Here is a 12,367-nt window from a genome sequence, read left to right as displayed (position 1 = left end):
TGGAAGTGTGTTGGAAGTAATACCCAGAAATTTTGGTTGGAGTGGTGTATCTCAAATTTAGAGATATTGATCCTCTGGAGGTAACCAGAGAAAAGAGGGATGAAGTATTGGTTTCTGTTTTGTTTTTTGTCCAATGTATTATTTGAAATTGTAACATACATTTTAAAACATAAACTTAGTTCAGTAACTGATAAATATTTTTCCCTTAAAGCTTCATTTACTTCCACTTTCTTGTAAAACATCCTCTGTTTTCATTGTATTGGTTAGGGGAAGTGAGGTATAGTGTGTGCATAACAAGTATGAGGCACGCACACCTCCATTCCCCTCACCCTCAGCACCATGGCTAATCAATCATGACATTCTTTGCCACTGATAAGCTCGGAATTTGGGGGTTTCAGGAACTCATTTCCAATCAGCTGTTGCTGGCATTCAGACTGTAGTCCATTTCCTGTCTTTGGTACCAGAAAAAAACTTGGGTCAGTATGTCCATCCTCCCTACTGGCTAAGAAATCTTGGGAAAGGCTTTCAACCTGTTTTGCAGCCCTCACAGGACTGTTACACAAATCAAAAGATTTAATTCCTGTGAACACATTTTGTAAACCATGCAGCTGCAATCACACATTGTTTGAAGAAATCCCCTTAATTCTTTTGTAATGCGAACAACACCATCTCTGTAGCTGATCTCCTCCCTGGTTCTCCCCATACATATTTATTTGATCTATTTTGTAAGTATGGATTTTTTTTTTTGGTTTTATTAAAACTGTGCACACCTGTATTCCTTTTGAATACGATATCTGATACTAACTAGAAGAAAGCCCTGCCGAAGGAGGAGAGGGCTCAAGTCTCACACCTGGCTCATCATTATGGTGTTCTGGCAGTCCTCTCTGCTCGGCTGGAGGCTGCGTGATTAATAGCCCCTCTTCCCAATTATGTGGATATTATACTTGTCTTCTTTTGGCTGTAGACGGAAGATATCTTATGTATGTGCGATGCAAATGTGGGCTTTGTGAATGCTAATTTCCAAATCAGCTAAGAGTTGATTGGCAGAAAACCGAACAACAGGGTGACAGGATTGCCAGGGGTCAGGAATCTGTGAAAGAAAGGCTGAGTAAAGTTGGAGGAAATGAGCTAGAAAGATTTGGAGTGAGGCAAGAGCAGTCGCTGGGAGAGCAGCAGTTCATGAAGGCAGATTCAAGCCAGATACCCGGGAAGAGAGGGCAGCTTCAAAGACTGGTGGAAACAAGGAGAAGTGGGGATTTAGCTGACTTTACAAAAAGCAGGATGGAGCTAAGAAGACAATATTATGTTATATACTGCACAAAGTGTATTCTCTGTCTACTACAATCCCCAAAATATACCTATTTGCACCTGGTTTGTATCCTGAGGAACCTTGCCCTTAAAAAATTTTTAAGTTTATTTATTTCTTTTTTGAGAGAGAGAGAGAGAGAGCAGGGGAGAGGCAGAGAGAGGCGGAGAGAGAGCATCCCAAGCAGGCTCCACACTGTCAGTGCAGAACCCAATGCAGGGCTCAAATTCATGAACTGCAAGATCATGACCTGAGCTGAAATCAAGAGTCAGACACCTTAACCGACTGAGCCACCTAGGTGTCCCAACACTATTCCATCTCTTAACCATGACAGCAGAAGTGATCAGAATGACTACAGGAAAATCTAGTTGGAAGGCTTCCAATTAGTAGGTGGAACAAATTGTTCAGGATAAGTCCCATTTTGGTTTCCCTTTGAAAACTCTAGTTAAGAAATGCTAGGTTTTCTCTACAGCAGGTGTTGTACGGCAAGCCCAAAGGCAAAAAGTGTCTTTGAAAATTCTCCAAGTAACTGGCTTGGGTACACTGTCCCTAACTTACTCTCAGGTGATCCACAGTCAGCACTGCCAAAGAAACAGGTGGAAAGGGTACGGACCCCCTATGAGGGTCCTATGAGGGTAAAGAGGCTGCATCCTGTGATGGCTTGCTCTCTAAAATGGTCACATATAACTATCTGTGCACATAAACTATATCCTTATAATATACTTGACACATAAGTGGAAATTTTCCAAAATGTGTGGGTACAGTAAAAAAGTGAGTTCCAGTGGGGGAATTTTTATCTAAAAGCCCTCTCTACCACATAATCTGTCCCCAAATACCAGAAAGATTTTATTTTTCTCTTTTGAGAATGAACACTTCATCTAAATAGGATTTTAACTAATTAAATAATTTTTTCTGTCCCATCAAATCTACCTTATTTTTTTCAAGATAATTAAAATGACGAGTCTAGCGTTTAAGACTGTTGTGGAAGGATGTGTTAGTTAAGAAATGTCTCAGGTTGCACATATGTGTCTCAGGTTGCACATACTAGCACTTAGCCCATTGTAATTTATGTGTGTGTATGTGTATGTATGTATACACATGTATATATTTTCTTCCTTTTAAAAAATATAATAACTATATATTAGTTGCATAATCAGATACATACACATTCACATGGTCTTTCTTTTTGTTGTTCTAGAAGAATTTTATGTGAACTAATTTATGCCATTCTATCTACAACCTGTTATGTCTTGTTATTTAAGAATTGTGACTTAATATCATTCCCAAAGTAATTAACTGAAGAAATGCAAAGAGCAGATTCTATTTGCATTATTTGTCATTAACAATTTCAAGGCTATGCATAGCAGTTGCAGATCTACATGGAGTCTAAGGAAAATATAAGTAGAACTATACCTATAGGATCTGTAATAAATAAATGGAGACATGTATAATAAAGTTGTCTTTATAAATCCTACAAAATTATGCATTTAGCCTTAGCAAAAGTCCTTTTTGAGAAAAGGATGTGTTTATCTCTGTCATAGTGATACAGTATAAAATAATATGTTTTATATAACAGGGATATATTATACAGATATGCTCTACAAATACTGTATACAAATACATAGGAATCATTTGTAACTCCTACTGACTCCTAGTGGAGGGAGAGTTCTTTATTAGTTTAATAATATGAAATATGGAGGCATGATAGTCCTAGAAGTACAATTTATGAAAAGCTGAACTGTTTGAAAGAGAGGGGAAATGATTACAGGTGATGCATCGTACCTTCAGAAAATGTAGGAAGAAGAATATGGGCAAATGAAGAATTCCAGGGGCTAGCAGCACAGACAGAAATAAACACTGGCAGGAAAGTATCCACTGAAATCTTATAAATCTAGGCATTTTAGCATGTTAGTTGTGAAGGCTCTCTGATCTTTCTGCAAGAATCTTTGGGAAACTCTTGTTTACCAAAAGCCAAATGATCAAACCTTGGATGGTTGGATTTCTTATGTAAAATGCTGATGATGCCAAAGCCTACTTATTGATTTACTGATTGATTACTTTTTACTATGCCCTGGTTTAACTTGACAAACCCCTATTGAAGGGGGCATTAACTAGAAAAAAGCAAATAGCCACACTTTATCCACAGGTTCCATTTGTGTGCACTGAATTTGCACGGAAATAAAACGATTCCAGAAGCACTAGAAGGAGAGGTTGGCTGTCAAAACTTACTGCGAGGACAATCTGGAGGGAACTATGAGCCACTTCTATGTACTGGTACTCCAGAAAACACCCTGAGACCGTGATGTAGCGATGGTCTTCTGGGGCCCAGTCTGGTGCGGGTGTCACTGATGTCACCGTACATCCTGGTCCATTCTCCATCCACCAAGATCGGTGCATTGAAATATTAAAAGTCAGGATAAGGTCTGTTTCCTGCAAGAAGGCAATTTATAAGGATGAGAATTACTTTATAAATGTTAGTCAGCTTATTTTGGACTGACTTGGAGTTTTCCATTTGGAAATGTGGGTTTTTTTTTCTCCCTCCCCTCACTGTATTTTATGGGCAGAAAGGAAGCATCTTAAATAAAACTATTAGTTCCACTTGAAAGTTCTGTGTCTAATAGATTTCATTTATTGGCCTGACTACAATAATATAAATAAAAATATTTATTAGTAAAATTATCAGTGACTGACATTAATTGCAGCACTGAAGAGTTCTTACTTTTGAGGACTTATAATTTATTACAAAAGGAGTGACTTAAACTATTTTATTAAGTGAAGTTCATCTTATTTTAAATAAGCTATACTCTCAACCTGAGAACTTTTACCTTTTACACATTTTAAATATTAAATTTTTACTTCAGTTTGGCAAAATTTAATGTAATGTGGCTAAAGCTAAAATTTATAAGACTTTACTTAATAAAACATATTACTTGGTCATAACATTTCTTAGGAAATATCATTAGCAAGTTCTTGCAGGGTGGAGATAATAAGTCAACAACTCTTTAGATGAAGTTAAGCACGTTAGGTGATGTGTAGGTATAAATGGAATAGAAGGTAGAGTTTCTGCACTTGGCTTATAATCACATACACAAACATGGAGCTATTAATGGCACATGGATAAAGGTTGTCTTCCAGAAAGAGAATGGCTAAAAGGAATACAGTGAACATGTTCTGGTACTCAGCAAGTCAAGGAAGATGAATTCTAAATGGAATTATTTCAATCTCAGTGATAGTGCTACCAGTTAATAGATGCCAACTATTCTCACTCTAAAATGAGGTGCTGAATTAACTAGGCAGATCCTGCATAGAAAATATCTTAAATCAGGTTTTGTGACCTTTAACACTCACTCACACTGAAGGTATGAAAGTGTTCAGCTGAAATGGCCAGGGGGGGTTGGAGACTGGGTGGACGATTCCTCTGGAGTGAAGTATGCTATGAGTCACATGATCTCTATGGGCAGGAAAGGGGGTGAGGGAGCAAGCAATTTCTCTTTCTTTCAAGCCTCTTCACAAAGTCTTCAAAGTATCCTTTGCAACCTGAAAATGGCTAAACAAAAAGTGTCTACATTTTTGATTAACTGATTTTTGAATGTTGAACAAGTCGTGTATATCTGACATAAATCCCTCTTGGTTGTGGTATGTAATTCTTTTTGTACGTTATTGGATTCATTTTGATAATATTTTGTTGAGGATAATTGCATGTACGTTCATTAGAAGTATTTATCTGTAGTTTTCGTTTCCTACAATGTCTGTGTCTGGCTTTGGTATTAGGTTAATGCTTGTTTCATAATGTGAGTTAGAAAGTTTTCCATCTGTTTCTATCTTCTGGGACAGATTATAGAGAATTGGTATGATTTCTTAAATCAAATTGGTAGATTTACCAGTGAAACCATCTGGACCTGAAGTTTGCTGTTTTGGAAAGTTATTATTTATTGAATTTCTTTAATAGATATAGACCTATTAAAATTATCTATTTTTTCTAGTATGAGTTTTGGCAGATTATATCTTTACAGGGATTTGTCCAGGTTACCTAGGTTATTAAATTTGTGGGCATAGAGTTGTTAACAATATTCCTTCATTATCCTTTCAATGTTCATGAGATCTGTAGCGATGCCCCTTCTTTCATTTCTGTTATTAGTAATTTGTGTTTTCTCTAATTTTTTCTTAGCCTGGTTGAAGGCTTTTCAATTTTGTTGATCTTTTCAAAGAACTAGCTTTTGATTTAATTGATTTTTTCCACTGTTTTACGGTTTTGATTTTTTAAATGTTTACTTATTTTGAGAGAGAGAGAGGGAGAGAGAGAGACAGAGACAGAGAGAGAGACACAGAGAGCGAGCAGGTGCATGAGCAGGGGAGGGGCAGAGAGGGAGAAAGAGAGAGAATCCCAAGCACAGAGACCAATGCAGGGCTTAATCTAATGAAGCTTGAGATCATGCCCTGAGCCAAAATCAAGAGTCGGACAGTTAACTGACTGAGCCACCTAGATGTCCCAAGCAGGTTATTTCAAATGTAAACACAAATTTGTGTTACACCCCCAGGTGTAAGATTTCTGTTTTGACCTGTGTGCTATTTAGAAATGTACCTTGGGGTGCCTGGGTAGTTCATGCAGTTAAGCATCTGACTGTTGATTTCTGTTCAGGTCATGATCTCATAGTTCATGAATTCAAGCTCCAAGTCAGGTTCTGTGCTGACAGTGCAGAACCTGCTTGGGATTCTCTCTCTCTCTCCCTTTCTCTGCTTCTTCCCCACTCTGGTGTGCACTCTCTCTCAAAATAAATATGTAAACTTAAAAAAAAAAAGAAATGTATCTTTAATTGCCAAGTATTTGGGGATTTTCCAGTTATCTTTGTGTTATTGATTCCTCTACATTTTGTGGCACGTTTTATTATTTTTTTTTACTCTCTTTCTATAGTATTTCTATCACTAATTCTTTTTAAAAAGACCAGTAGAGCTATAAAAACTCATTCAATATTAAATTCTACTTGGTCTAACACCTTAGAATGGATCAATTCTTTTCTAACTTGTGTATCTTTTCCTGGGGACCTCTGAGCTGGAATCTCACAGGCTTCTGTTTTCATCAGGCTCTATGCAATTGATACATAAAGTTGGACATGGACTTCACTTAATATCATTAGTTCTCTCTTCTGTTGGATCCCCAGTTTTCTGTATTTGACTAAGATGACCTTCATATTCCCCTCAGTTTGACTAAGCAGGTTTCTTCCTGAGTACAGGCCTTGACTTTACTTTCTCTAGAAAACTTGCAATTATAAATTCTTTGTCTGCTCCTTCAAGATGCAAATTTTCTAAAACTCAGGAATGTCTTTCTTATGGCCCTCTGAGCCATTTCTTTGAAATGTAATGGTCAAGAAAGAGAGCATCCCTATCTCTCAGTGCCTGTGGGTAGGTAGAAAACTAACTCTGAGAAGCAACAATTAACAAACACAGATGGCCTAATCACATTGACTAACTTTCCCCATAATGTCCTTAGGTACTTTTCACCCCAGCATTTAAAAATCCTCCCAACTTTTATTTCAGTGTAATTGAATTCAATTTCTCTCCTCTATTGCAATAGTCATGAATAAAACCTTTCGTGCCTGTTTAACTTGGAGCTGAGTTCAGTTCTCTACTTACATCTCTCTTCCCTACTACAGCAGTTAAGAAAATCTGTCTTCCCATTTTAACAATTGTCTGGTGCAATTTTTCTTAACAGCTCTCATGCCTTTTACTAGGTTTTCTCTCTTGTTTCTTAGGTTACAAATTCCATTAGTTTCTTAAGAATAGGTGAATGATGTTAAGTCTTACGTGTTTTCATCCACCTTTTATATTAGTTGATTGATATTTTGGCTGGATGTATGCTTCTTGGTTGAGGATGATTTTCCCTCAGAGTGGGTGAATATTTCTCCATTATCTTCTGGTTTCCATTATAACAGTTAAGGAATCAGATACCATTTTGTTTCCTGCAATTTTTTATGTAACCTGTTTTCTTTTTTTTCTGATTTCTTACATCTTTTCGTTTTAAGTACTGAAATATTTCATAAACACTGAAAAGTGTAGAGGGTACTACAGCAATATCATTATACTCATCACTCAGCCTCCTGAAATCTTCTGCTGCACTGCTGCTATCATTCTTTTAATAAAAATTTATACATATAAATGATGCCTTCTCTGTACTCCTCCTAAACGTTATTTCCTTCTCTCCTTCTCCATAGATAATTACTGTCATGGTTTTGGATTAGTATTCTCATGAAAAGTTTTTGTAGTTTTACTAAATGTTTATCTACTCATTAATAACATAAAATACTGTTTTCAGGTTTTAAAATGTGTATATTCATTCATGTAGAATCTAAAAACAAAACAAAACAAAACAAAATAAAACAAATGAATGAACAGACAAACGAAAAGCAGAGTCAGACTTGTAAATACAGAGAGCTGGTGGTTGCCAGCAGGGAGGACAGTGGTGGGGATCACAAAATGGGTGAAGGGGAGTGGGAGATGCAGGCTTCCAGTTATGGAGTGAATAAGTCATCGGAATAAAAGGTACAGTGCAGGGAATATAGTGAATGGTATTGCAATAGGGTTGTATGGTGACAGATGGTAGCTACACTTGGGCTGAGCGAGCATAATGTATAGAGATGTAGGATCACTATATGGTACACCCGAAACTAGTGTCACATTGTGTATCAAATATATACCCACGTAATAAATGGAAAATGAAAACAATAACATGTGTAAAACCTCTAACTTGTTTTGGTTCCACATGATATTTCTGAAGTTTATCCAGGTAGAAATAATCTTCTTTTAGGGGCACCTGGGTGGCTCAGTTAAGCCTCCAACTTCAGCTCAGGTCATGATCTCATGGTTCATGGGTTCAAGCCCTGCATCGGGCTCTGTGCTGACAGCTCAGAGCCTGGAACGGGCTTCGGATTCTGTGTCTCCCTCTCTCTCTGCCCTTCCCCTGCTCACGTTCATGCTCATGCTCATGCTTTGTCTCTCTCTCTCTCTCTTGCTCTCAGAATAAATAAACATTTAAAAAAAGAAAGAAAATCTTTTAATTTCAGGTTCTGAAGTACCTTGATGGGTTTTTTAAATTTTTTATTATTTTTTATTGTTATTTATTTATTTTTTAATTCACTAAGTTTTTTGAGCTTCTGGGGGGACTTTCAATCCAGGAAACTGTTCCTTCCATTCTAGGAAACATTTTCACATTTTATCTTAAATTGTTCCCTCCCCTCTACTTTTTCTGTTACTATAGAAATTTCTGTTAGTCAGACATTTGACTTCTAGGATTGACCTCTTTATATTCTTATCTTTTCTTTCCTAGTATTCATATATTAACATTTCTCTTTACTCTTTTGGAGATTTTCTTTACCAACTTCTCGCAGTGTTATATTGAATTGCATATTTTATTTTTAATATTTTGAATTTCTAAGAGCCATTTATTCTTCTCTAATTGTTGCTTTTGTATAGCTAGTACTTTTCAATTCTTTCTGGGCTATAACTTTTCTTAGTTTTCTGATGTATTATTTTTTAAGAATTGTGTTTCCCACACTGTTCTTGCTTTATCTGAGTTATTTTTACTAAATAAATAAGTATATAAATAAATCAATAAATAATAATGATTAGTTAATAATTAGTTAAACATCTACCATGTGCCATATGCAACATTCCTGCCTTTATGAGTATTCATCATGTGGTAAGGAAAATGGACAAGGAATACATAAATATATCAAAATATCAGCATAGAAATTAACACACAGAGAAAAATGAATTCAAGTAAAGAAACAGAATAACCCAGAATTGGGTCATGGGAGGAGTTAAAGAAATATATCTCATATTATTTTGTGTCAACAGGGTCCTGATTGGAGTGTAGGAATGTATAGAGCCTTTCCTTAGAAGTCTGGTGATCTCTGGTTGTTCTTTCAGATCAAAGAGGAGAAACTAAAGCTTGTTCAGCAGTTGTTATGCATTTGTAGTATAGTCAGCAAGTACCCGTCACATATGATGACTGGGCAGTGCCTTCCAAATGCTAGATCTGTGTGGATCTGTAGGGCTTTGTTCTGGGTCTTCCAGTCTGCTTATGGAGTAGAGACGCACCAGACCTTAGCATGCCTGGGCGAAACTGGAAAGGGGTTGCTGGTTTTGCTACACTGTATGCACCTTTTTTTTTTTTTTTTTTTTTTTTTTTTAACTCCGGTATGCAGTCTTTAGCAATCCTCATGTGTTCAGAAATTTAGCTCATGCTTGCCTATATCTCAAAAGTCTCACTTGTCCAGAGGAGAAGTCTGGTTATATCAATTAAAGGAAAAGCCTGGGGCAGTCTAATTGCTTCTTGAACAGATTATTCAATCTACTCCCATTTTCAGTCCTGTACCTCACACAATCCATCTACTTCTAAATCCTGACTTTTGAAGATTTTTATAGGTCGAATCTATAAATTGGAACCCCTCTCTGCATGTTCATAATAAGTTTTAGGTTTTTCCACTCTGTTAAGTCACTTAGCAAATCCCCGTCTACTTTCTATCTTCCAGAAACTGATGACACTTCTTACCCTTCCCCCACTCCTATTCTCTTTTACTGTTAGTTTACAATTTTTTTATTCTTTCATATCACTTTGGAGGAGTTTGGGGATGAAATATAAGTACGTGAATAGCTTTAACCAGCAATCATTAACTGGAAGAATCCTAGAATTATCGTATATTCTCAGTTATCCTCCTGAGACATTTAAACAGAAAACTTTGTTTTTGCACATGCATTATTTTAACCACAAAATGTAAATTCCTTGTGGTAAAACAGACAAGAAAGTTCTCCCTGAAGTTCCCTTTTAAATGCAACAGAAATTTCTGTGTGAACTGTTCCACGTATAATCAATAGGTTATTTAATTCCTATATATTTTATAAGTTTAAGCTCAAAATTAAAAGAACTTCTGAGACAAAGAACAAGTCTTGATAGCACAAAATAAGACAGAAATCCGGAAACTGACTTGTGCATTCTGAATGGGTACATCTTGAAAAACATATAAAATAGTCTCATAACTGTAAGATTTAAAAGTTGGGAATCTAAAGAAAACTTCCATAATATGTTCAGATCAGTATAATAATAAAAGAAAAAACCACCCTTTATATCAATATATTTATTCATCTTCTTAGTAAGTCTCTAAAAAGTTCAGATTAAAGGACCTCATTATTGGTCATGTCAATTTTCAAAATAACAGGGTCTGATGTGTTACATGAAAGCTGTTATTAGCACTAAAAAGTTGTTTCTGACAAAGACTATATGCATTCAGGTCAACACAAAGAGCTTAATTGCTCAACAAAGAATAAGCATTTGATGGGAAAAAAAAGTTGAAAAGCAAATGAGAAACAGATACTAGTAACATCTCAGAATTTCAATAAAAAGCTAAAATTTACTTTCCCAGTTTTTTGGCATTTGAAGAAGAGCATACATGCATGTATGTGTTCCAAGAGTAAGCAATGGAGAATATATTGTAGACAGTAGAAGGTGGAGGGTGGGAGAGAAATTTTGAGTTTAAGTTTAAAAAATCAGAAATGTTGGGGCGCCTCGGTGGCTCAGTCAGTTAAGCGTCCGACTTTGGCTCAGGTCATGATCTCTCAGTTTGTGAGTTCGAGCCCAGCGTCAAGCTCTGTGCTGACTGCTCGGAGCATGGAGCCTGCTTCAGATTCTGTGTCTCCCTCTCTCTTTGCCCCTCCCCTGCTCACGCTCTGTCTCTGTCTCTCAATAATAAATAAACATTAAAAAAATTTTTTTAAATTAAAAAAAAACAAATGTTTTCTTAGATTCTTGGAGTTTTCTATTACTTAGTTTTTCTTTTGGAATAATAATATTGAAAACTGATATGTTCTCATGTCTAGACTGCAACATTATTAGAAAGGCTAGAAGCTGCACTTTGTAACAAATGGCAATTAGGTTATAGTTAGCAGCATAGTTGCTAACACATATTAAATTATTCGGTTACTATATGCAAAGCATTTTACCAGGCCATAAAAATGTGAAGTGATGTCAGATGTGACCCCTAACATTATGGGGCCTATTATCTCTTTTCGAGGATAAGGTATAAAGAGGAAATGTATGAAAGTTCCTCAAAAAATTAAAAATAAAGCTACCCTATGACCCAGCAATTGCACTACTAGGTACCGACTACTAGGTAGGTATTTTTGTTATCTAAAGGAAACAAAAATGCTGATTTGAAGGGGCACATGAACCCCAATGTTTACAGCAGCACTATCAACAATATCCAAATTATGGAAAGAGCCCAAATGTCCATCGACTGATAAATGGATAAAGAAGATGTGGTATAAATATACAATGGAATATTGCTCGGAAATCAAAAAGAATGAAATCTCACCATTTGCAACAATGTGGTTGGAAATAGAATGTATTATGCTAAGCAAAATAAGTCAGTCAGAGAAAGATAAATATCATACGATTTTACTCATATGTGGAATTTAAGAAACAAAACAGATGAACATAGGAGAAGGGAAGGAAAAATAAGATAAAAACAGAAGGAGGCAAACCATAAGAGACTCTTAAATACAGAGAACAAACTGAGAGTTGCTGGAGGGGTGGTGGGAGGGAGGGTTGGCTAAATGGGTAATGGGCTTTAAGAAGGGCACTTGTTGGGATGAGCATTGGGTGTTATATGTGAGTTGATGAATCACTGAATTCTACTCTTGAAACCATTATTACATCATATGTTAACTAACTTGGATTTAATTTTTTTTAATAAAATTAATTAATAAATTAATTTAAAAAAGAAGGAGGAAATGTAACAGTATAAGGAAGTATTTGATAAATACCTGAAGAGTGTGGACAATCTATTCACAGAAATTTGGAGAGTGTGATGATGCCTGTATACTCCAGTGGGACAGTGTCCTAGAGATGGGAATTCTCGCTGGGTCCTGAAAAGGGGCCCTTCTTAGATAGGCCCACAACCCTTGGGGTGGGGGGAAGATCTTTTTAAGTAGAGGGCCCAAATAAAATTGCAGAGCGATGAGTATTTGTATATTTAAGAACTTGGATATTTAAATAGCTTTAATTTTATG

General features: G+C 36.2%; 1 protein-coding gene across 5 annotated transcripts in view; it reads right to left on the bottom strand.

Annotated features, from left to right (window-relative positions):
- The window catches only part of NKAIN2 (sodium/potassium transporting ATPase interacting 2), a 996,342-nt gene that overhangs the window by 175,620 nt on the left and 808,355 nt on the right, over positions 1-12,367 (bottom strand). For all 5 annotated transcript variants that reach the window (XR_009605258.3, XR_009605256.3, XR_009605257.3 and 2 more), the window contains one exon: positions 3,536-3,736. Coding sequence is in view for 2 of the 5 variants with exons in the window: in XM_060616558.3 (XP_060472541.1) it covers positions 3,536-3,736 (201 nt within the window). In the remaining 3 variants the exon portion in view is untranslated. The remainder of the gene's footprint in view (positions 1-3,535; positions 3,737-12,367) is intronic.

Source organism: Panthera onca, chromosome B2, assembly GCF_046562875.1.
Source record: "Panthera onca isolate mPanOnc1 chromosome B2, mPanOnc1 haplotype 2, whole genome shotgun sequence".
In the NCBI taxonomy this organism is placed as follows: Eukaryota; Metazoa; Chordata; class Mammalia; order Carnivora; family Felidae; genus Panthera; species Panthera onca.
The sequence above is the reverse complement of the archived record's forward strand: the minus strand, read 5'-3'. Positions and strand labels throughout refer to the sequence as shown.